This window comes from Protopterus annectens, chromosome 9.part0, assembly GCF_019279795.1.
Source record: "Protopterus annectens isolate FY-2018-M chromosome 9.part0, PAN1.0, whole genome shotgun sequence".
Classification (NCBI taxonomy): domain Eukaryota; kingdom Metazoa; phylum Chordata; order Ceratodontiformes; family Protopteridae; genus Protopterus; species Protopterus annectens.
The window spans coordinates 805,814,938-805,840,564 of NC_056743.1; the positions used below are offsets into that span (position 1 = coordinate 805,814,938).

The 25,627-nt window shown below is 41.9% G+C and overlaps 1 protein-coding gene across 2 annotated transcripts in view; it reads left to right on the forward strand.

Moving 5' to 3' along the window:
* Positions 1 to 25,627, forward strand: part of TFCP2 (transcription factor CP2) — a 1,028,615-nt gene that overhangs the window by 741,154 nt on the left and 261,834 nt on the right. For both annotated transcript variants that reach the window (XM_044083452.1, XM_044083451.1), the window contains exons 10-11: positions 23,878 to 23,926; positions 24,033 to 24,126. In XM_044083452.1, the coding sequence (XP_043939387.1) occupies positions 23,878 to 23,926; positions 24,033 to 24,126 (143 nt within the window). The remainder of the gene's footprint in view (positions 1 to 23,877; positions 23,927 to 24,032; positions 24,127 to 25,627) is intronic.

Below are 25,627 nucleotides of genomic sequence, written 5' to 3' on the forward strand. Positions count from 1 at the left end.
GAAAGCAGAACCAATGACTTTCCCCTTTGCATGCCAAGCAAGTCTCAAATGGCAGAACCTTTAGGCGGAAAACTGGCATTATTTTCGAAAAATTGGCATATTGTCACCAAAGACAAATGGATCCTGGACATTATAAACAGAGGCTACAGATTCCACTTTCACACCCTTCCAAAAATGAGAGGCATGCCAAACCTGCCACACAATCAAAGGGCAGAGGCACAAAAACAAAATTCAGATCTCATGGACATGAAAGCTATTCAAGAGGTACCTGCACAAGAACAGGGTCAAGGTTTTTATTCCAGACTATTCCTGGTACCAAGGAAGGGCAAAGATTGGAGACCTATTTTGGACCTATCCATCCTAAACACATTTTTACTCGTGCCAAAATTCAAGATGCTCACATTACAGCAGCTTCTTCCCATGCTGGGCAAGGAGTCTTGGCTGGTAACATTGGACCTCAAGGAGGCATACCTGCATGTCCCAATCAAACAAGATTGCAGAAGATACCTCAGATTTCTTGCAGGTTCAACACATTATCAATTCTCTGCATTGCCCTTTGGCTTATATACTGCGCCCAGCGTGTTCACGAAATGCCTGGCATCAGTAATTGCGTACTGCAGACTTCAAGGAATACAAATATACCCATATTTGGACGACTGCCTGATCCAAGCGGACAGCAAGCACATACTTCTGAAACATCTGGAGTTTGTAATAATGTTGTTGAATTCTCTGGGATATACAGTCAACAAAAAGAAATCAAGGCTAATACCCTCTCAAACAATAATTTTCCTGGGTGCCAGCTTGAATACCAACACCCAGATGGCCTACCTCACGCCAGAGAAACAAGGGCAAACTAACTCAATACTTCAGAAAACTGGCAACTTTCACCAGGCTGACTGCAAGGAAAATCCTGCAGGCTCTGGGATTCATGGCATCTTGCATCCTACTAATCCCATGTGCAAAGCTGCATATGAGGAAACTTCAATGGTACCTAAAAAACCTATGGTCTCAATGCAGCCACAGTTTGGAAACAATAACACCACTGATTCCATGTCTTCAAAAGGAATTTCTGTGGTGGGCTCAAGCATGCCAAAGAAACACGGGTCTCATTCTGCAAGCCTCAAGCAAATCAAGTCATCACAACAGATGCCTCAGACTACGCCTGGGGGGGGCGCACATGACAGATTGGTGCATTCAGGGCATATGGTCCCAAAAAGAAAAGCACCTACACATCAATCAAAAGGAAATGCTAGCAGTAATAAATGCTATTATAGCTTTCAAAGACCTACTGCATCCAGGCCAGCTATTGATAAGGACAGACAACACCACAGTAATGTGGTACATAAACAAACAGGGAGGAACCCATTCATACCCCCTATGCAGGCTAGCCATGTCTCTTTGGAACATGGCTCTGGAATTACAAATCGAACTTCAAGCACAGTACCTGCCAGGCAAGGAAAACACACTGGCAGACAACCTAAGCAGAAATATGACAGACCCACACGAATGGAAGTTGCATCTCAAGTTTTTACAAAGGTAATACAAGCATGGGGAAGGCCAGACATAGATCTCTTTGCCTCCCACAGAAATCACCAATTGGCAAAATTCTGCTCAAGGACCTTTCATCCACAGGCCTGGAAAGTGGATGCACTCTTTCAGTTGGACAACAATGACAGTTTATGCCTTTCCACCTCTTCCTGTGCTGCCCAAAGTTCTATTAAAAACCAGAGCAGACAGACCAAAGATGATTCTCATTGCTCCAGACTGGCCAAGACAACACTGGTACCCACTCCTGAGGAGCCTGACGCATTCCCCACCATGGATCCTGCCTCTAATGCCTCTTCTACTGACTCAGCACAACTTCAAAACTCTTCACAGTCAGCTGAAAACACTCAATCTAGCCGCATGGAAGATTCCTTAAAATCACAACAGACCCTACTCTCCAAGGAGGTGCAGGATGCCATCTTGGAGGCCAGAAGACCTTCTACTAGAAAAGCCTACTCCGCAAAATGGAAACGGTTTTGTGCCTGGAATGAGAAAAAGGGCCAGAATCCTGGAATACTGAATTTACCTCAAATATTACAGTACTTAGCTGAGTTGCTAAGCAGTGGACTTTCATTCTCCTCCATCAAAACCCATGCCTCAGCCATTTCTGCAGAATACAACACTGATCCTCCTTTATTCTCTCACCCCCTCTTAAGACAATTCCTCAGGGGGGCTAAGAATATGAAACCCCCAGGGAAACAACCAGTACCTGCTTGGGACCTCAATTTCATTCTAGAAAAACTGACCTTGCCTCCTTTTGAGCCAGCTGCTTCAACAGAATATTTGTCCTGGAAAACAGCCTTCCTGCTGGTTATCACCTCAGCTCGCAGGGTTTCGGAACTACAAGCCCTCATGGCTGTCCAGCCTTTCATCATTTTCCATCAGGACAGAGTTTCCTTACGAACCAATCCTTCCTTTATGCCAAAGGTAGTATCCAGGGTAGCCTTGAATCAGGCTATCCACTTACCTACCTTTTACCCTAATCCTCAAAACAAAGGGGAGAGACTACTACATTCCTTGGACCTTCACAGGCAGCTACGTTATTATTTGGACAGAACAAAGCCTTTCAGAAATTCAGAGCAACTCTTTGTGTCCTATGCTACAGGAGCTCAAGGGAAGCCTATTTCCAAACAGACAATCTCAAAATGGATAGCCCACTGCATACGCTTTTGTTACTCTTTTCATGGTAAAACTGTTCCTGCAGGCATCAGATCTCACAACACAGGGGCCACGGCTACCTCTTCAGCTTTCCTCAGGGGGAGTTCCTACCAAAGATATTTTGGAAGCTGCCACTTGGAGTTCTGTACATACTTTCTCCAAGCACTATCACCTACCATTATACTCCAAATCTAGAGCAGGCTTTGCCACTGCAGTCTTGCAGGGCATCCTAGCTCCTCCTAGTTCCACCTAGTGCCTACCACCCCTTTTTTAGCTTTGGGATTCTACCCATCTGTTATGACTGCAGCTGTATGCACGATGAACATAGTACAGTTTTGTACCTACCATAAATGTAGATGTTCGAGTGCTAATACAGCTGCAGTCCAGGTTTCCCTCCCTCCTTCCCCTCTTGGGACAGGCCTAATGGCTAACACCTCCTCATACAACCTGATTGGGGTATTCTTTTATGGTGTATTTGCTTGCAACTACTGTTTTTTGATTATATTGCATTTCATTATTACATAAATTTATGTATTGCCTTCCTTCTGGGGGCACCTGACATCTGGGGCAAGAAAAACTGAAGAAAATGGCGTTGGCTGGTTCTTTTATACCCCTGTCGCACTGACGTCAGGGAAGAAGCGATGACATCCGACGCCGGACCTAGACTTTGGAATTCGGCCGACCGAGGACCCGCCTGACAGCAGGAAAACCCATCTGTTATGACTGCAGCTGTATTAGCACTCTAACATCTACATTTATGGTAGGTAAAAAACTGTACTTTGTAATGACTGCAGCAGTGAAACACGATGAACATAGTACAGTTGTGTACCTACCATAAATGTGGATGTTCGGGTGTATTCACTGTTGCAGTCCAGGTTACCCACCCACCCACCATCCCCATTTCCTTTGCTGGGCCTTATCTGTACTTATCTATTCTATACTACCTATGTAGTGTACTTGCTTATAGATGACGGTAGAATTTTACTTTACTGCATGCATGTTTATTGGCATAAATTAGCCTACCCTTTTGGAGGCACCTGACATCTGGGGCAAGAAAAACTGAAGAAAATGGCATCGGCTGCATCTTTTATACCCCTGGCGCACTGACGTCAGGGAGGAGGTGACAGCAACTGACGCCGGACCAGGACTTTGGAATTCAGGCCGACTGCGAGTAGCTTGCCAGCAGGATAACCCCAATTGTAATGACTGCAACAGTGAATACACTCGAACATCTACATTTATGGTAGATACACAACTGTACTTTCCTTCAGTTGGAACTAGCACTAATGTCCAATCCTACACCAAAAAACTTTGAGCACCTACATAGCTGTATTGCAATACCGGACAGGACCAAATCATCTTCCTCAAGGAAGAGTAAACCTGTCTGGTGGACAGCAGTGGTAAACAAACTCTATAGTAAAAGGAAAAAGTTGCTGTCCAGGACCAAGAAGAGGAGCAGGTGCCAAGTTGGAAGCAATTTCTCCTTTGTCTGAACAAGCAAATAAGGTCACTGGTCAAATCCTCTAAGGCTAACTTTGAGTCCAGATTGGCCACATCCACTAAGGACATGTCCGCAGTCTCAAAGGTAACACCCAAATTTGCTCTGAACCTGGTAGACAATAACACGACATACACAAACGCCATAGATGTAGCCAACCTGCTGACAGACTGGTTCAGTGAAAACTTCACCCCCTGTCCTCCCCAATCAGTAAACCAGGATATCCCCAGCACCTGACCCCCCCCCCTCATCATCAGGGAGCAGGTCCTTAATGCCCTCTCAAAGGCAAAAAATAGTCTCCTTGGGACCCGATAACATCCTACATGAACTCTGGCATGAGCTGTCAGCTCCATTAGACACCCTATTAATCCAAAGCCTGAGCACCGGCTTCATCCCAGCTGAATGGAGGACAGCCACTGTCATCCCTTTACACAAAGGTGGAGCATCCACTGACCCAGGCAATTATAGGCCCATCAGCCTGACTAGCCTGATCTGCAAGGCCGTGGAACGCATTATCATGAACCTTATAAACAAGGACAATGGCAACCTCCAAACGCTTGACCCCACACAGTTTGGTTTTGTCAAAGGGGAGATAATGCTTGTTAAACTTGGTCGAAACAATCACCAAAGCCATGGACGAGGGGAAGAACTGTGTACACTGCCTACCTTGACCTAGCCAAAGCCTTTGACACTTTTCCCCACTCGGGCATAAAAGATAAACTCTCCCAGCTAGGCATCAAACCCGTATGTTACCAGATGGGTAGCTAACTGGCTCACTGATGAAACCCACTCAGTCAAAGTAGGGGAAGCCACCTCTAGTAGTAGACCCGTAACAAGCAGTGTACCCAAAGGATCGGTGTTGGGCCTCTACTGATTGATATATACTTTTCTGAGGTGCAAGCCAAAATCAGTAGTCTGTGGCTGACCATGTTTGCAGATGACTGCAAGCTGGGCGCTGTCTTAAATTTCCCTAGTGATGTGAACATCCTCCAAGAGGGCATTACCCAAACTAATGACTGTTGCCGGAAGCATGGCCTCAAACTGAATGCCAAGAAATGCATCATTATCCCCTTTGGGGAAAATGGCATCCCCACTATTTATCACATTATTAACAATGTACTAAGCATGAAATCAGTTGAGAGAGACTTGGGCACCCAGGTTGATAGCAACCTCACTTTTGATTACCCCATTGCCTCTGTTGTACAGAAGGCTTTCTACATGGCCCACCTCATAATTAAGGGTATTTCATCCAGGAACAAGGAGGTTGTAACATCCTTCTACTCCTCCCTTATCAGACCCACTATCGAATACAATGCCCCCTTCGGCATGTACGTTGCCAAGCACATGCAGCAGTTGGAGAGACCACAGAGGTTCCCGACCAGGAAAATCCAGGGTCTCAAACACCTATCCTATACAGATAGGCTAAAAGCCCTGTCTCTCTACTCAGTCTCCTACAGACTGCTCAGAGATGATCTGTGTATGGCATACAAAGCCATCTCAGACCCAGCCGTGATGGAGTTGCTGCATATCCGTAAGAAAAACTCCACTTGAGCAACCTGCACGCAAGACCTTAACCTGGTTTGTGACATTAATCAAACTTGTTGGTGGAATAGATTTGTGTCCCAAAGACTCCCCTATCTGTGTTACACTCCCTCTCCATGTCAAGCAGAGTACCGCTCTAGCCCTCTTTAAGAGGAACCTAGATGGGAAACTGAAAATACACCCCTGGGATCCCACCCGTGCCCCTGCTAGACAGGAGAAACAGGTGCTGACTTTGAGGGAGCATGGGCGAAATTCTTAGCTAGGTTTATAAGGGCCTCTGGGCCAATAGCCTAGTGTCATCCTATGAACCTGTGAACTCCAGGTTCTTTATAATTTGCAAGAAAAAGGAGGACCTCAGTGACTTAAATCTTTTATGTAAAGAAAACCAAGTTCCAGATGGTTGTGGTGAAGTCTGTCTTTCTATGGCTTTAGTAAGGAAACCAGACAAGATGCCTCCCTACATATAAAGATAGCAGAGATCTTCAGGAAGTCCCTTATGTTTTGAGTAGGAGCCAGATATATTAGCAGTTCAAAGTTCTGTCTTTTGGTCTCGCCACACTTCCCTAGGTGTTCATCAAATGCATGGCAGAGGGAGCTCATCTGAATTTGCTGGGTATAAGTATCTTGGCATACCTAGATAACTCTCTCATGGCCACAACCTTAAGAGTGTCTGATTCATATAGGTGACTGCTTACTTGGCCCTGTCTTTCTCAGTGAAACTGCAAAGTCATAACTGGAGCAGTAATAGAAGCTGACATTCATAGACTCATCTGGACACTGGATTAAAATTGACCAGTCTTCCCGCAGAAAGAATTCCACCAGTTCAGACTTCTCTCATATTTCTTCTGCACCTATCACCAAGGTTTTGACCATTCATCCTTAGCATTTCAAAGTTTGTAAACCACCCTTGAAGGGTGCCTTCCTCAGGTGCCATCACTGGGTTGACTATGTTTGTCGAGCTTTGAGATTACTGATTGATTAATGCTTTTAGTCTTTTGCTGCTAATTTGTAATTTCTCTCATCTCTTGAGTTGGTCTGTTGTTGGCCTTACATCTTATGCATTAAGTCCCAGTCTGATTCCATTGCAGTCATGCTGTTGTGTTACATATTATGCAATACCTTTTAATCTTTTCTGTATGGATGTCAGATTCTTTATTTCGAGGAACTTGGACTGATCTTGTACTTGTGTACATGGAACCACAGGCTGTTGCCACCTTTTAGGTTGTGCCACTGTTTGTTGACTAATTCCTGCTGGTTGTGTTTATTCTAGCGTGATTGGTCCCTCTTTGTTATTGATGACTTCTTTTGCTAAACGTGTATGTTATGTTACAAGAGGATTTGGCACCTTATTACTTTTAGGCTGTCCATTGCGTCTGCTTTGACTCATTAAAATGAGGTTATTCCTTTATAGTTCTCACCCTACATTTAAGGACACTAGGTAAACCTGTATTACTCCTATCAATTTCATGCTGGCCATTGATGTATTGAGGAGTGGATCTTTATCTTTGACCGGGCTTGCAAGTCCACTCCTGTTATATGTTTGAGTAGGCATATATTAGTCTGATATCTGCCTTTGAGAGATCTGTAGGTTAGCTATCTCCAGCTGTCTTTCCTTTTGCGGATTTAGCTTTAAGATTTTTTCTTTGCTAGGATCCATCCAACAGGTCATGCATGGGACTCTGTTCTAAATATACAGGAAGATGAGCTAGTCCTGTTACATATAAAAATCATGTACTTGCCATAACAGATGTACAGAACCAGTTCCATCTTCCTGTATGACTCATCTTTTTGGTATGGGGTCGAAATTGATTCCAAGAGCCCTTGTCTCCTTTCTGTCTCTTCCTTTTCCTGGCTTTACCTTCTGTGGGCTAACAGAGATCTGAGGAGCAGCCCTTCCATACACAGAAGTGAGTCGAGAAGAAGAGTTTTGTGCCATGCAAGAATTTGACTCCAGTTCTGAAGGTAGGGAAAGATGGACCAGGTCATTGTTTGTACGTATCTGCTCCTTGGGTAGACTGTATAGGCATTAAACTTCCACTGACCTAAAGTAATTGTTTTCTGTCCCCTGCCTATCAAATAAGTGATGTCATTTGAAAAGTGTTGTGTATACTTTTTCTGCAGTTGTCCATCATCCCATAGATCATGAGAGCCATCTTGCCTGGTATTTTCCTAGCCACTATGTAATGCTCTAGTATGTCCCACAAGTGGCCTGAGCCACCCCTTGCATCTTACTAATGTCGTTTACCTGCTAATATGTATGCAAACTCCTTCTGAAATCCTGGCATTATTGGATGACCAGTCCTTTTACTGAGTTGAGCTAACTCTGACCACTTGCAGGCACTGTAAAGGCAGTTAAATGAACTGTAACAGCAAGATCTTATAGTTAACTGAAAAACTTTTTAGGGAGGGCATCCTACAGTCTGAAGCTGATGGGATACCTTCTGTCTGAGGTTCCACGATAGTTCCTTGCCTAACCTTTTGATATGCTCTTTCTTTGTATCTAAGGATATGTTTGTGTACATAAATATTTATTTATGTAGACTTTTATTTCCAAGCAGCTATGGCACTCTGCTATTGCCATCTTAATGTCTCAGTAGCCTACTAGATGATTTGTGGTACCAGCACACCGTATCATCTTATGTACTCCAGCTGTTCCCTTACCTTGTCTGTGTTTGTATATGCGCTTCTTCCACACACTAAAGAGCCAGTGTAAACTCTCCAGAATTTTCACTGTGATGTGTTCCTCCTGATGTCCTTCAAGAATGCAACTGCAGTCATAACATGCGGGTTGTCCTGCCTCAGGCAGCCCTCGGTCGGCCGGATTCCAAAGTCTGGGTCCGACGTCAGCTGATGTCGCATTTCTCTCCGACGTCAGAGAGGCTGGAGTATATAAGCATCAGCCGACGCCATTTTCTTCAGTCTTTCTTGCCGCGCGGTGCCCGAAGCAGAAGCGGTTCGCAAGTGCCGGTCGGTCAGCTCCTGTTTTTATACAAGTCATCAAAAGCTAAGTACCCCGTTGGGGACCTTTTCTTGCCTCAGCCGATGTCAGAAATTACTGAAAAAGTTAACAATTGTCTTTTTTGTGGTAAACAAATATCTCATAAGGATTTCCACTCTTACTGCCTCCCTTGCCTGGGCCCAGACCACACGTCTCGGCCTGTGTAGCCTGTGCTCGCTTCAACAAGCGCACTCTCAGGCGTTCGCTGAAGACTTTGCGATAAATTTGCTTATACCATGCCGTCGGATCTTCCGACTTCACAAACTCCAAAAGCGAAAAGACCGGGACCGACATCCTCGCCCGTGTCTACTCCGACTCCACGCCAAAACCTAGCGCGAGTGCTCGGTTCCCTCTGAGACGGTCTCTCCACTGCTCGAACCGAAGACACCGCATTACCGGCGACTCGATTCCAGACATTACTCCGGCGCCAGTTATAGATTTTCCTCCGGATACCCGAGAAATGCCGAGACCATTGCTGTAGACAAGGTCACTCCTGCGATGGAGCTGCCAGGCCCCCTATGGCCATGTCTATTAAGGCCTACACTAGGGCTAAGGCAGCCAGCAAAACAAAGCATATTACTCCTCCTTACCTCAGCCGACTCCAGAGACACAAATTATGTCCATGGCTGCTGATTTAATTTCCATGATTAGAGGTTCACAGACCCATCCTGAGAGAGCATCCCAGCCTCCTCCTGATAAAAGGCCCCGGGTTGAACCCTCTGACCCTACTCCTTCAGATGAAGACTCTGAGGGCTCTGTCCACTCTGATAGCCAGGAAGAGCTCTTCCAGACCTATGAGGACTCTGATGCAGAAGATTCCATACCTTCGGCCTCCCCTCCTGAGGATATTTCCTTTGGGGAAGTTCTGCACACCATGAGGGAACATTTCAAGTGGCAGGGCCAGGAATATTCTGATTCCAGGAAACGCCTTAGGACTTTCCTTAAGAACCTCAGCACAGGCCCTTAGCTATTCCTCCTGTACTTGATGTTCTGGATGATTTGTACTCTGATTCTAGTGCTACCCCTGATACTCTCCCTCCTGCACCAGCCAAGCCAGACAGGTATTACAGGGTCCCAGAAACTCATTCCCATTTATTCAGGGCCCATACTGTTGATTTAGAAACTATTTCACAGGGGCCTAAAGGAGTTTCAGCCTCCACCTCAAAAAACCCTTTGCCCTCCAACAGGGAAGCAAGGTCATTAGAGATTGGGTAAAAGGTTTACACTTCCACTACTTTATCTATGAGAGCTTTAAATTGCCTTTTTCATATGTTCCAATATCAGGATTATCTCTTAGAAGATTTACAAAAAACACTAGCTTCTCCTGATCCTTTAGACAGGAAGACTTTGCAGGAAGCTGTACATAACACTCAGCAAGTAAGCAATCACTTCCTGCAGTGTGGATATGATGCACTGGAAGCTTCATGTAGGGCAGCTATGACAGGGAGGGGCAGTGATGCGAAGACATGCTTGGTTAAAAGATCAACCTCTACCAGATCATGTAAAAGCAAAACTTCTGGATGCACCTCTGGAAAAGAACAAGCTTTTTGGTGCAAATGCTAAGGATGTGTTAAAGACCATCGAAGAAAAAGCAAAATCAGTTCAAACTGTAAAGGATTTCCTCCAGGTTCAACCCCCCAGATTCAGTAGGAATTGGCCTTCAAAAAACTGGTCCTTTCCTAATCCAGAAAAGTTTCAAGGGGTAAGAACAGACGTGGCCGAGGAAGAGGCCAATACAGAGGCCCTTACAGGGGACGCCAATGGCAGCCAGGAAACCAAAGAGGTGACGCAGGGGTTTCTCCTGCCCAACAACCACAATCTCAATGACTTTCCTCTACTACCGCCTACCAGGGAACAACTAGAAGCTCCCTTGGGCGGGAAATTATCTCTGTTTGCAAAAAACTGGCACAGACTGACAAAGGACAAATGGATTTTAGACATTGTAGACCGAGGGTACAGGTTTCATTTCCATACCTTACCAAGGAAACAAGGCATGCCAAATCTACCACAACATCAAAGGGCAGAGGCTATCAAGCAAATTTCTCTGCTAACTCAAATTAAAGCAATAGAAAGAGTTCCACAAGAACAAGAACAAGAACAGGGGTTTTACTCAAGACTGTTCCTTGTTCCAAGAAAAGAAACTCAATGGAGACCAATACTGGACTTGTCCGCATTAAACACCTTTCTCATAGTACCGAAGTTCAAAATGCTGACTCTACAGCAACTCCTTCCCATGCTGGGCAAGGAGTCGTGGCTGATCACTCTGGACCTCAAGGAGGCATACCTGCATGTCCCTATCAGACACAGTTGCAGAAGATACCTCAGATTTCTTGCAGGGCCAGAGCATTATCAATTCTCAGCATTGCCATTTGGCTTATCTACTGCGCCCAGAGTGTTTACAAAATGCCTGGCTTCAGTAATTGCTCATTGCAGGCTCCAGGGTATACAAATCTTACCCGCTGGACGACTGCCTCATACAAGCGGACGACAAATTGATGTTGACAAAAATCTGGAATATGTCATACGATTACTTCAAGCTCTGGGATACACAGTCAACTTCCAAAAGTCAAGACTGCAGCCATCCCAGCAAATAATCTTTAGGAGCCAAACTAGACACAGCCTCTCAAATGGCTTACCTGACAGAAGACAAGCAAGAGAAGTTAACTCAATACTTCAAAGGTTTAGCAAAACTCACCCAGATGACTGCAAGGAGATTCCTACAGGCCCTGGGTTACATGGCATCCTGCATTCTACTGGTTCCATTAGCAAAACTACACATGAGAAAGCTTCAATGGTACCTAAAAAGCGTTTGGTCTCAGCACAGCAACAACTTGGAGACAATCATACCACTCATTCCATGCTTACAAAAGGAATTCCAATGGTGGGCTTTGGTGAGCCAGGAAAACACAGGTTTGTCATTCAAAAAACCACAGATAACACAGACCATGACTACAGACGCCTCAGACCTCGGATGGGGGGGGCGCACATGGAAGGCAGGTGCATACAAGGACAATGGTCTCCAAACGAAACACATCTGCATATAAATCAAAAGGAAATGCTGGCAGTAATGCATGCTATCGAGGCTTTTCAAAACCAACTCCAGCAAGGCCACTTAATGATACGGACAGACAACACCACTGTGATGTGGTACATAAACAAGCACTCACTCTTACCCCCTTTGCAGACTGACAATGCAGCTTTGGGAGAAATCACTGAGTCTAAACATCCAGTTGCAATCACAGTTTGTTCCAGGAAAAGACAATGTGTTGGCGGACAGCCTAAGCAGGAATTTCACAGATCCACACGAGTGGAGGTTGCATCCGCTTTCAGACAACTCACATGGGGCAAGCCAGAAGTGGACCTATTTACCTCTCACCTCAATCATCTACTACCAAAATTTTGCACAAGGACATACCATCCAAAGGCTTGGAAAATAGATGCTCTTTCATTCAACTGGAGCTCACTAGCAATCTATGCATTCCCACCTCTGCCACTGATGACTTCAGTATTACTAAAGATCAAAGCAGAGAAGCCCAAGGGAATATTAATAGCTCCGGATTGGCCAAGACAACACTGGTACCCACTACTGCGGGGCATATGTCACACCAGGAGGTGGGCCCTCCCTCAGTGGCCTCTACTTTTGACTCAGCACAGTTTCGAAACACTGCATCCAAACCTTCAGACTCTGCAGCTAACAGCCTGGGAGATCCCATAAATGAATTCAGCTTACCTCTCTCCAAAGAAGTTCAGCGGATACTAACAGATGCTCGAAGACCGTCCACCAGAAAGGTTTACTTAGCAAAGTGGAAAAGATTCAGCAATTGGAATACCAGCAAAGGGCATGATGCATCATTACTGAACATCCCACTTATCTTGGAATATTTGGCAGATATGTTACAGAGTGGCCTCTCATATTCTTCAATAAAAATACATGCATCTGCTATTTCAGCTAGATACAACACTGATCCTCCTGTTTTTTTACTAAGACAATTCCTCAGGGGAATCAAGAACATTAAGCCACCAAGAAAGGCCCCAGTGCCAGCCTGGGACCTCAATTTTGTCTTAGAAAAACTGACTCTACCTCCTTTTGAGCCAGCAGCTTCAGTTGACTTGCAATTTCTCTCATGGAAAACAGCCTTCCTGTTGGCAATTACCTCGGCAAGAAGGGTTTCGGAACTACAGGCCCTAATGGCAATACCACCCTTTATCATTTTCCACAGAGAGAGGGTTTCATTAAGGACTATAACCCTACCTTTATGCCAAAGGTGGTATCTAGGGTTTCTCTAAATTAAGCCATTCATCTGCCTGCCTTCTTTCCCAATCCCGAGAATAAGGGGGAAAGGCTTTTACATACCTTGGATATTCATAGACAACTTCGATACTACCTGGACAGAACAAAGGCCAGTAGGAAGTCTGAACAGCTTTTTGTAGCTTACGCCCCTGCAGTCCAAGGAAAAGCAATTTCAAAACGGACTATTTCTAAATGGATTGGACATTGCATCAGATTCTGTTATTCCTTTCATGGAAAGACTGTTCCAGCCTATGTCAGACCACATTCCACCAGAGCTACAGCCACCTCTGCAGCATTTTTAAGAGGGGTGCCTAGAAAGGACATTCTAGAAGCTGCTACATGGAGCTCCGTGCATACATTCTCCAAACACTACAATCTCCCTCTATACTCCAGATCCAGAGCAGGCTTTGCTTCGGCAGTCCTGCAGGGTTTGATTGCCACACCTTCTTTTTCCTAGAGCATTCCTCCTCCCCCAGCTAAGCTATGGTATTCTACCCACATGTTATGACTGCAGTTGCATTCTTGAAGGACATAGTACAGTTTTGTACCTACCATAAATGTAGATGTCCGAGAGACATGCAACTGCAGTCGGTTTCCCTCCCTCCATACCCCTCTATGCCTAGGGTCCACTCCTATCCCCCCCACTCTTAGCTGGGGATATCTGTTATGGTGTATTTGTTTTATTACCAATGTATTTGTTTGGAATCCTGTTTTTGTCTACCAATTTGATTACAGCCTTCCTTGGAGGGCACCTGGCATCTGGGGCAAGAAACACTGAAGAAAATGGCGTCGGCTGATGCCTATATACTCCAGCCGCTCTGACGTCGGAGAGAAATGCGCCATCAGCCGGACCCAGACTTTGGAATCCGGCCGACCGAGGGCTGCCTGAGGCAGGACAACCCGCATGTTATGACTGCAGTTGCATGTCTCTCGGACATCTACATTTATGGTAGGTACAAAACTGTACTTTTCTTTTCTCTTTTTGTAATTTTATTGAACAGCTGAAGGCAGGAAAGTGGTCATGTAACAAGTCACCTTACTCTGATGCTCCCTTGACTTGTCTTCACTTGGGGGATGGGCTACACCTTCTTACCTGTCGGTCCCTGTGTCTGAAGCCTACAGCTGTTGCCCTCAAATACTCCTACTCTGGCCTACACATCAATTTCTTCCATTTTTAGCCATATTCTTTTAACATTGTTGCCAACATTCTCAACAAATTGTCAATGACCAACAATTTGTCAGTCAGTGTCAAACATAAAGCTAAAAGGAGGTCTTACCTGCCTTAGATGACTATACCCAGCCCTAGTACATCTCCATCATTGTCTTGCTGACCTGAAAGCTGTCCATAGGTTCTTGCAGAAAACGCTAACCCCCACTGGGACTGATCTTTTCACTGCAGTCTGCCGGGTTGCCAGTCTTAGCTCTGATCCTTTTCATATATCCTGTTCCTATCTGACCTTAGACCAGGTCCTTGTCTTCTCCCTCAGCTTGTTATTCGTTACCTCTCCTCAGGCAAATTAGGGCTTGCTCTGAAATGCTGCTCAGACTGTATTCCTTTTGCCAATACTGGACAGCTGAAACTTGTCCCTGAATTTGAGTTAGAAAAATCCTTTGCATGAATGTTGCTTCTCCTGCTCATTGGCAACCTAGAATTTTGCAAATACAGGTGCACATACTTTTAGTTGTTTTGCAGGAAGTGTATTTTATGTTCAAGTGTAACCTTATGCATAGGCACTGTAGTGCAGACACTGGTTTCTCAGTTTGCTTAGATGCAGGTGCACATGATGTATTCACCCAGTACCAGATTTCTGTCTCATTGTTCTAAAATTGGAAGCCAAGACCTGATGTTACATACATGGTCTCAAGTGTTCAGTTTTAGAGGCAAGTCCATATGTCCCTTAAGCCAGCAGGTCTGCCCCCTGACTGTAGCAAACTCAGCAGCAAGTTTCTGAGCATGACATTACATCATTGTTGGGATATTTGGCACTGCTTGTAAGATACCTTTCTGGCCAACAGTAGATGATCATACTGTTGAGTGGGAAGATATGGTTTCTGTAAGCATGCCTAGCTTGAAGTCTTTCATACTGCTAAAATCCTTGATTATATGGCTCACCGCTCCCCCTGTAGGAAAACCTTCCATTCCATTTTTCTGGTTACATTGCAGTTAAAATGATTTTTCTGATTAATAAGGCATACAAATGCTGCATCTGTTTTGTACATGTTGCTTTCAACATGAGGAAGTGTGCTTGTGTTTAATACCAGTCATTACAGTGCTACCTTAAACCAGCAAAAGCATACATAAGTTGTGAATATACATATAGTAATATAACAACAGATAGCAAGCTGGGTGCGTTACTGGCCATAAATTGTCTTTTAGCTATGTGTATTCCTGTTAAAAATGTTCTGTTTTCAGGGAAGTTATCCTGGTTTCTTAAACACATTTATTTCTTCCATTCCCATCCCCACAGCTCTGAATCCCAATACAGAGTGTGTGTGTGTGTGTGTGGGGGCTCTTTTCCCCTCACATTGGTATCTGATTTTGTCTTCTGTTCTTATCTCTTTAGTTCTGATTCCAAGCTTCATATTTTCATCCATTTCTACAGCATGGTACTAAATATAATTATATTCTTGGTTTTTAACTTGCTGAATTCTGATTAAACTTTTCCAGCCTTATTCTTAGTGTTAAATTCTCCACAATGATTATGAGCTTACTAAAATGCTGTGTCTATTTCTTGTTTTGCTTACTTTTTGACTTGCTGACCAGAACAGATCTGAGTATTTCAATGTGCTCCTTCGCAGATAAGTAAAATATAAGATACCTGTCTGGGTGAAATTACCTGTATACAACTGATAATTTATAATTTTATTTATTAAACATCACATCTGAAGAGTACTTTATTTTACAACAAGGTTATCAAATCCTTAAAATCTGTATGTTGTAATTTTTTAAACATAGAAACGTGTTCTGTCCTTTCCATTTTCAGTGGTTTGATTACATTAAAAAAGCTTGACACCTTATTTTCAAATATTTCTTTACTTTTCCAAGATTAATTACAAAGTTTCTTCAGTGAGTGTAGCTTAGTGCCATTCTCATCATTTTGACATTTAGATGCTACTAATATCTAGCCTTTGTTTTGTGTTTTTGTATTCTTAAATATTACTTATGGGCATTTAAACTAAAATGGGATTTTGTACCTTGTGAAACAGTCATGAGTTACCCCCTTTGTGGTCAGATACATTTTTCAACTAGACCAAAGTCTTCCTTATCCGTAGTTGCTCAGTTATCCACCTTCTATCACATCCTTTCTTATTTGGCAGCAGTGATATTAACAGTGCTAAGGTTTTTTATGCAGCAACAAGGAGAGACACTATATTTGCATTCAACAAGAAATAACCTACTAACTTAAACCCCTAAAACTGTACTATGGCTTCTAAATTCTTACAGCTTGCTAATTTATTATTAGCTTTCCCACCACTGTGGTTCATTTGCTAATATGTAGCTGTGGGTTATTCATTTTACCCCCAACTGTCTCAGTATATTTCAACCACAGTAGTGCCCTTTCTTTAAAGTCGCCAGTTACAACCCTAGAAATATTACAGGAATAGTAGCAGTGCACTGAAATAGCTAATGCCTTTTGGCCATCTTTCAGAAGTCTTTCATGCAGTTGGTCAGATTCCTCCACAGTACATTCCTTCAGTTCCAGGAACACCTTACTTAACCTTTCCCAGTCCTGCTTATGTTACACATTAGTCAGCATGCATATATTTTTATAATATATACTACTTTCTCTTTACATACATTTTTGCAACAGATGCGAGGTGAACCTAATGTGTTTGGGTATAACCCTCAACATTTGAGTTTGCCAGATACTCTCTTCAATTGGCTGCTTTTGATAGTTATTCATGCTTGTCTTTTATTTTTAGAGAGAGCCTCCCTTAGTCTTCTGGGGCATTGCAACCGCCTGCTTTGTCATCATGGAAATAGCAATAGCATCTGTGTGCTGTACTTGTACACATTGCTGCTTAAATTGGTGAACAATTTAGCGTATTTTTTTTTCTTGTATCACCAATACACCCTTGCTCTTAGATTGTCAACTAGGTATTTACTGCAGGTAAAATGCATTACTTTGAAAATGAACATGTGTGAGGCTGTATTCAAATTGTAATGCAAGTGACTGGAAAAAAGCAAAACCTTTTTATGTTTATGGATAATGTTTTTCTACTGCATCCAAAATATTAACTTATTTCTGCTGTAATATTATTCGGGGAGGGAGGGTGGATCATAACCGTTGGCAAAACAGCAACATATCCTTTGTTTTCCGCATTTGCTTTTTTTTTTTTTTTTGTTCGTTCTCCCATGCCATTTGTGTATACTGTCTGCTGTGTCCTAGGACCCCTTTCAATCTCCACAGATGTGGAAGGGGGGTAATAGGTGTCCACGCATGGTACCATCCTGATGTCAGATGAGGCTTTTCCTCTTTGACTTGCACTTGCCTTCTACCCCTTCCCTGTCTTGCAGTGACATTATTACAGTTCACAACATGTGTTATCGTATGCAGTCTGAGTTACAGCCCCTGGCTTCAACCAGTGCTGTAGCCAGGGAGGAAGTAAGCCCCACCACCACCTTGATGATGAGAACCAGCTAGACCTTTTCATTTCTCCACCCAGTGCTGCTAACCCTTGGCACCAGTTTCATTGCCCTTTGTACCATCAGCCCTGCCAAAATGTCCATGACTGCAAAATAAAGTGCACTGAAGTATAGATCATAATTGACTGAAGTCGATCTTAAAACATGCTTGAAAGGTGAGCAGCATACTTTAAAGTAGCAAAAAATTCTGCTGCTACTTTTTCATTTGTCATTTTCTGTCATAGTTGAGTAAGCCCTACCTTTTAATTCCCTATATGTGTTTAAAAAAATGTTTTCCAGGAGCCATTCAAGAATACTTCATAAGTAATATTTTACCTGTGTTGTTTTCTGTCTTTGTTCTTAGTAAGCTGTTTAATCTGCCCTCTGTGTAAGGCACCTAGGGGTTAATGGCTTTATTTTATTAAGCATGAGCAACCTATCTTCCATGTTGTATTGTAGCTGAAGAGCATATTCAGTTGTGTTTCATGTCTTTCGTGACTTTCATTAGAGAGTCACAGTTTTTAGTCTGTAGTCATAAAATGTTTTCCTTTTGGAGATATTCATTGATAAGTTCAAAATGAACCTTGATTGTTACCCTGTGTGGAGTCCATATGAATCTGTTTACTTTGTAATGCTCTCATGCTTTATCAACATTACATCAAGTATATTCTTTTTTAGGAGCCTTAGCTGGTTGTTCTAAATCAGGTCCAGATTGTTTATGTACATCTGATTATGCCTCTCTTTCTGAGGTTACATTACTGTTCAGTTTCATTGTTGAGATTTTCAGATCTCCAGCTGACCTCATCTTCTAGCCTTGAACAATGGTGCACACAACTTCTACCCAGAGCTTGTCACCATCCCTTTTAATATTTGAAAGCCTGCATAAAATGGGATATTTAACTCTAGCTAGAGTAAAACTTCCGCACACACCCAAAAACTGCAGCGACTTTCAAGACAGTTGAGTAAAAACTGTTTGTATTGGTCTTGGTGCTTGGATTATATATTTTTTTTTTGGGGGGGGTTGGTATTGGGGACATCAGACATGTAATTCCCACCCTAAAGCTTACATTTACTTCTGGTGTTCATGCAGCATGACCTTTATCAGGCACATCTGTAGTCTGATAGATCTAGCATGGAGAAAGGCATTTCCAAACCTACCTTTGTTTTGGAACTCTGTGTCTTATCCCTCCAGTTGTATATCAGAGTGTAAGATTCTGCAGTCTTATGGTGGCTTACCTTAAATGCCCTAATTTTCTTTGTCATTGTCACTTGTACATGCATAATCCGGTTTAGCCTTTGCACCTTGTTTCTTCTTTGCACATATTCCTTATCTCAGTCCTTTAAAAAATTCCTTTTTTGAAACATTTTCCTTTGTTCTGTGTTATTGCTTTTCACCTGTTTAGGTACATATTGGATATAGCAGTATTCCGTCCCCTCAAATATTCCTTCATTACTTTCAGACGTAAGCCTATTTTGCCAAATAATCCATAGCTAGATCTTTGTTTGAATCATTTGTTTCTTCAGCAGGCTGGACAATGGCTTCTGTGTTTCTGGCTCCCTTTGTGTGTGTGTTAGCATATGTTTTTCTTGTGTTTACCATGCTTTATTAGTTCTTGTGTGTACCCACGTCTTCACATTAAAGGTTTCTGTTAATAACTTTATGGCCATTTCTTGAAACCTCTCATGTTTGATCTTTTGTAGGATCACTGAAATTTGTTGTATTTCTCCCTGTACTGAGATGAAACTGCTCCTTTTTGCAGTGATTCCTTTATCAGAAATGCAATTCATTCCCCTTTGTTTCCCCAAGAGGTGTCACATGTTGACTTTCCTTTTAGTCTTTTGTGCACTAATACTCTTAACTTTTCCTGTCAGAATAGTTAGTTAATTTTCTTCAGCAGTCAGCCTGTTCTCTTGTTACTGTGAGATTTCATTGTCAGTTATTTTTTGGCTTGTCTTTTTATTTTTTACCTGTAGGTGTGTGAATCTATTCTCATTTCTCTCACACTTGTAGGTTCTGCACGTGCATCTCCACATAATTGTTTACCATAAAGATTTTAGTTGAACTGCTTGATGTATTGTATGCAAACCCATATAATCTTCCATTCTGCAATTTCCACTAACTGGTTTTATAAACCAATTCCCACTCTGTCATAAAAGTAAACAAATTATTAATTACCAGAGAAATGTATAATTTTGACTACTGAGTGAATGCTATGTTCCCTAGATAACAAGCAAATGAAGAAGTCAGAAGGGGAAATAACTTTATTTGCATTATGTTCATTTTTTGACTAAGTTATTAGATTAGTCCTTTGGGCATTTTCAGCAAATGCACAAAGTGTACGCATACTGGTAACAAATGCTATATAAAAACAGTGTAGGTTCATAGTCTGAGAAATGGTAGTCATGCATGTGCAATAAACTAATTTAAATATACCTTGAGGTCACTTGCTGATGCTGTTGCATTTGCAAAATGTACAGTGACTATGTAATCTTACTGTTTCAATTAGAAGTATAGTTAGTACCGTAGTAATCTGTGAACTCTATCCAGCCGTGTTGGTAAACTACTATTATACTCTCAGTATCTAGCTTAGAGCTAAGATGTTTGCATCACAGTTGAAGGATTAAGGTTCAGTCCTGACCTCTGGTCATTGTCTTTGTGGAATTTTCCATGTTCTGCCTGTGGGTGTCCAGTGTTTTCTCTGGGTGCCCCCCCACACATACACATTTCCCAAAGACATGTCATTTGGCAAAACTAATTTGCACATGTATGTCTGTATAATATGTATGTTAAACATACCCCTTGCTGTTATTACTCAGCTGAAAAGGGTTTGAGAAGGACTAGTTCACTTGCCCATTTATTAAACAGATAAACCACACTTGGCAGTTACACAGTAACCTCTTCATACCTAGCAATACTGTTCAGTTCTGTCAAAATCAAACCAACAAAACTCATCCTTCCAAGTGGCACATTGAACCTATGAAACAAAAAACTGATTCAGACTGGGAAAAGCAGTACCGTAACTAGCAAACTAAAATCCACTAATTTAATCAAATTCCATCCAACTGAAGTTAGCACTTTTGTCTCTACAATACACTGTGTAAGTGGTGTTCCTGAGACTTTAGACATTTGTAACACCATTTAGACCATACCTCTCAAAACTCAGCAAGAAATCTGGACAAAGCCAGAAATAATGGTGGGACAAAGGCCAAAAAAATAAGGACAGATTTTAAATCTTGCTCCTATAACTTTAGAAAGTTGCTAGAACAGGGTTCCTATCACATAGTCGAACTTGCACAAGTTCGAACCCCATATGGTCGAGACAAAAAAGTTCCAACTTGTACAAGTTCTAGCGTTTAAATGGAAATCTCCGTAAGGGGAGGTTTCTGTTTTCTAATCACTAGTCGAAGTTTTGTAACTTCGAACGGAATGGTTCGAACATTCTGTGTTCGAAGTTATAAAACTTCGACTATGTGATATAGACCCACTAGAACATGTTTTGCTTTACAAGTATTTTCAGAAGGATATGAAATCTAAAATTCAAATGTCTGTCATTTTTTAGTATTACGTAGTGACTTCAATCCTCAAAGATTTGTCAGAAAACCACAGCTTTTTGAGAGACAGACCAAATATAAAAGACAAAAATCTGGACATTTTTGCGAAAATCTGGACAGTTGAGAGGTATGATTTAGAGTGTATTGTAGGTACAAAACTTAATTTGTGTGAAATGTTGTTAAACTAGTGGATTTTATTTTGTGTGGTTCCTGCTTTCCTCAGCCTGAATCAAGGTAGTTAGTTTCACTGTTCAGTCCTGTTATTGCCTCTCATTTTTTTTTTTTTTTTTTTAATAAAACAATAAATAGTCGAGAAGTAAAAAAGCTTGTCCATTCTTACTTGAGCCGTACTAGCAATCTGTGCATCCTTAAAAGTAGAATTTCACCCTTACTCTGCACTCTTCATTTTGTCAGAGTGCTTTATGTAGCTTTCACTGGCATAGATGAGTCAGTCTTTCAAAATGCCAGTAGAGCCAGCTGCAAAACAATAAAAACTTTATTGTTCCCCTATTAAAAAAAAGAATGAGGTCTGTCATTTTTAGGGCAGAGTAAAAATATGTGGCCATACAGTAGTACTTTGTATTCATTGGAGAACAGCAGAGGTGGAAAAGGTTTTGTACTCTTGTATATGGGTGTGTGTCAGTTAAAGCCTTAAACTCTTCTGTAATCCACATCTTGTGTCATTTTGTAGTATAGTACCCTTTATCCCTCACTGGGTTAGGCCCTAGAAAATGAGCATATCTGATGGTGGTTAACAAGTTTGTAGAGATGGACGTAGGACCAGAATGTAGATGGCTTCTCCCTACTCCTTAAGAAAATGTTCCTAGTTTTACATAATGTCAAATATTTAAAAAAATGACCCTGCAAGACTAACCATCTGTTATTTCTTTCCCTTTATACCATTTCTGTCTCTCTATATGCATTCTCAGTGAGTAATCGTGTTTTAGTAGGGTTAGGTTTACACAAATTTGAACACAAGTTCTACTCGTGAAGTAACTTGAAATATTTAACTTCATAACATTGGTATGTAGATGTTTTTTGCTTTAGAAAGTGTCTTGAGATAAATCCCTTGGCTCTGATTGGAACAAGTAGGGCCTTAATATTAATTTTACAGTCTTGCAGTTAATGTTCCTTACTTGAAGATGTCTTCTGGCTACTGCTGTGCCTACCCTTTGTTTGGTATGAATTAGGTCAGTGCAATGCATGTATGATCTACATGTGCTCAGAAATTAGTTTGTATGAGGAATTGCAAATGTTAAGCAATCCCATCTCAAACTGTCTTCATTCTCCTTCTGATTTATATCATTCTAGTCTTTGGAGCAACATTCATATCCAACAGTCTCTCTAGGCAATAGTACTGTGCATTCATTGGAGACCAGCAGAAGTGGGAAGGGATTTGTACTTAACACCCAAAGGGTAACCTAGGGCAACTGTGGCCATAATACCCAGAGACTGCATTGTCTGTGTTCAGATTTTCCTGATGCTACGATTTTGCCTGATGCTACCATTTGCTGTATTGTAAAACAGTTTTAGACTTTTGTATAGGCCTGGTAAGGTGGGTGCCAGCCACCTAACTTGAACTGCAGACACTCTCACCCATTTGCTTGAATAGTCAGGTTGTGACTTCATTGCATGGCTGAGGGATGTCAGCACAACTATAGGACCCAGTCCCAAGTGTTTCCTTTCACTAAAGTACCTTAAGAAACTGTTATGTACCCATTAGTAGTATAATGTACGTTAAAAAAAGCATGTGTAATGTGAGTAATACATGTTAACATTTGCATATTGAAATTTTATTGGGGAGAAGGTAACAGTATTGATTGGATAAATGCGGTTAGCTGCAAAGTGAGCCATTCTTAAGACAGTATTTTGAAGTGAGATGGTAAGGTTTTGTTCTTATCAGATCTTTTCTCTTCTGTCTACAGCTTTTGTTGTCACATAAGCACCATGTGTGCTTTTCATTGTCCTGCTTTGGAGACCACAGTAGCAGAACATATTAATAGCTCACCCAGAACACAATTGAATCCCGTTTCTACTGTTGCCCACCTAATACTGATTTCTCATGGTTTCTGTTTTTGGGACATCAATCTCCTTTGCTCTTTTAATTTCATGAGGAGTAAAGCAAATAACATTCTACAAACCTCTTGTTCTTATGAGGGTCACAGTGGTTGCAGGTGATGTGGCAGGTTCCCCACAGTTTTTTCATGTTTGTCCCATCTGGCCTGCACGCATCACTTGGCCACAAAGTGTATAGTAGAAGACCCACCACCACCAAAACCTGGCTACAGGAGTGGGTGTTCTCCAAGTGAGCTGTCATGTGCTCAAATTCTGAGTTAACCTTTGGCTTCTCCAGTCAGACCAGTTTACCAAGGATGACTGTACTTAGTGGCACAAAGTTTCGGATAACAGCTGTAAAGATGCCAGAGAAAATCAGGCACATTCAACATACCATGGTCATGATTCCAGGACAGTAGAAAGGAAATGGTTTACAAGCAGTTTTGGGAGTAAATAGATGATGGCTTCTGGGGCTTAAGAAAAATTGGATTCTTAATTTTTAGTCACTTTGCATCATATTTCTAACTGCATTTGTCCAAGGCTTTTGCTCTTCCTTTGTATTAAAACAAAGTTTTTACAGTATACTGATTTGCCATTCATTATGGTTTCAGCAATGGGTCTCCAAATCACCAGCCTGAGCCTTCTTCCACTATTACAGATGTGAGTATCATAAGTGAGTCCATTTTGTAAAATGGTTACTCTCTGTTTAAGTGGTTTTTAAAATGGTCAAAAGTTTCACAACATTGTGTACTGCTTTTTGTTCCAGAATTTGCTGCCAACAGCTACTCCACAGGAAGCCCAGCAGTGGCTTCTTCGAAATAGATTTGCTGCCTTCTCCCGGCTATTCACCAACTTTTCAGGTAAGTGTCATTGTTGATAGGTCATTCAGATGCAAGCTGTGTAAGTATTGGACTTCATTCTGTGTTTTAATCAGGCTTTGTCTAATACGTGACTGTCCAGTGGTACTATCCTTTCCTGTGATTTCTTAGGTTTCACTGCAGCAGTTTCATCCTGTTGTCTCCAAGAATATGTTCTAGACATTTTCAGCTAATGTCATGAGCATAATGAAGTTTTGGGAGTATAGTATCAAAGTTCAATGCTCTGCTCATGTTCATTTTCATTTTAGCTTTTATATTGTTACGGGTGATGCTCCATACTCTTCTTGTCTTCAGAGCAAGTCGTTATAAATTTGGTTAAAGACTCTTTAAGGGAGGTGATCTTTTGCCAAGATTATGGTAACCAGTAGTTTATTCTCTCTGATTGGTTGACTGAGTTGGCACTGTCCGTCTGGCTGAGAGCATAGGCAATTCACAGAGCTCCTGTTGCAGTATTTTCTGAGGAGAAATCTTTTTCCTTTGGTATATTTGTATGTGGTTGTAATTTACAGTAAACAAGTAATCAATAGCTTAAAATATTTGTATTCTACAGAATGGCAAAGCATTTTTGAGAAACAGCTGTTGTAATTAGTCATTTTTAAATTATTTGGTAGTCCTTGCTTGTTTTATCTTAAACAGAAATATAGTGATTTCCCACTTTTCTGTTAACATCAGTGCTACCCTTTTTGTGGAGCACACGTCCTGTACAGGTAAGCAAGGCAGTTCAGTATCCTCCTTTAAATGTAACCTGGGTAGCTTATTGGGAAATCGTAATATATACCATGATTAACTGGTGTCTTTCTCCTTGAGAGAAAGGAGGTAAAGACTGAGTGTGGATATTGGCAAATCACGCATGATCAAACTTAAACAGCCTTGAAGCTCTGGTGAATCTGGCTGATCTTGATGAATTTAGTCTATGAACTTAAATGGTAGGACTGACTTCAACAGATGGCAGTCTTTTTTTGTCATCTGTAGAGCTCTCCCAAGCTCATTCCTCACTGCCATAATGCCTCATGTTTCCCCAGCTCTTCTAGGTATAATTTGCTGCAGATCTAATAGTATTGCTGGCAGCTACCAAGCCCTGGTTTCTTTTTTTTTTTTTAATTTAGTTTGGGCAGATAAGTATCCTTTTTTCCTAGTGCTTCTTGTCAGATCAGTGTAGCTGGAACTCTTAAAACAACTACTCCAACAGCAGAAAGGTAAGTGAGATATGAAATCAGGTCTGTTAAGCCAGCTGTAGTGCATTTAGCTAGCTAGTTTGTGGTAGTTTCTAAACTTTAGTTAATATTCTCAATAATGACAAATTGGAAAAGGCTACTTGCCTTAAGAAAATGTGGCAAATGTGGCCACAGGATTTCCTCAGCACGATCTAGACCAACTTTGTTGTGTTTCTTGGAGTAAAACATCTACTTGGTGTGCAGTGTGTAACAGTTTCAGCGCCGGTACCCTACAAGAATGGAAAAGTAAGCTACTTTTAAAAGGTCTT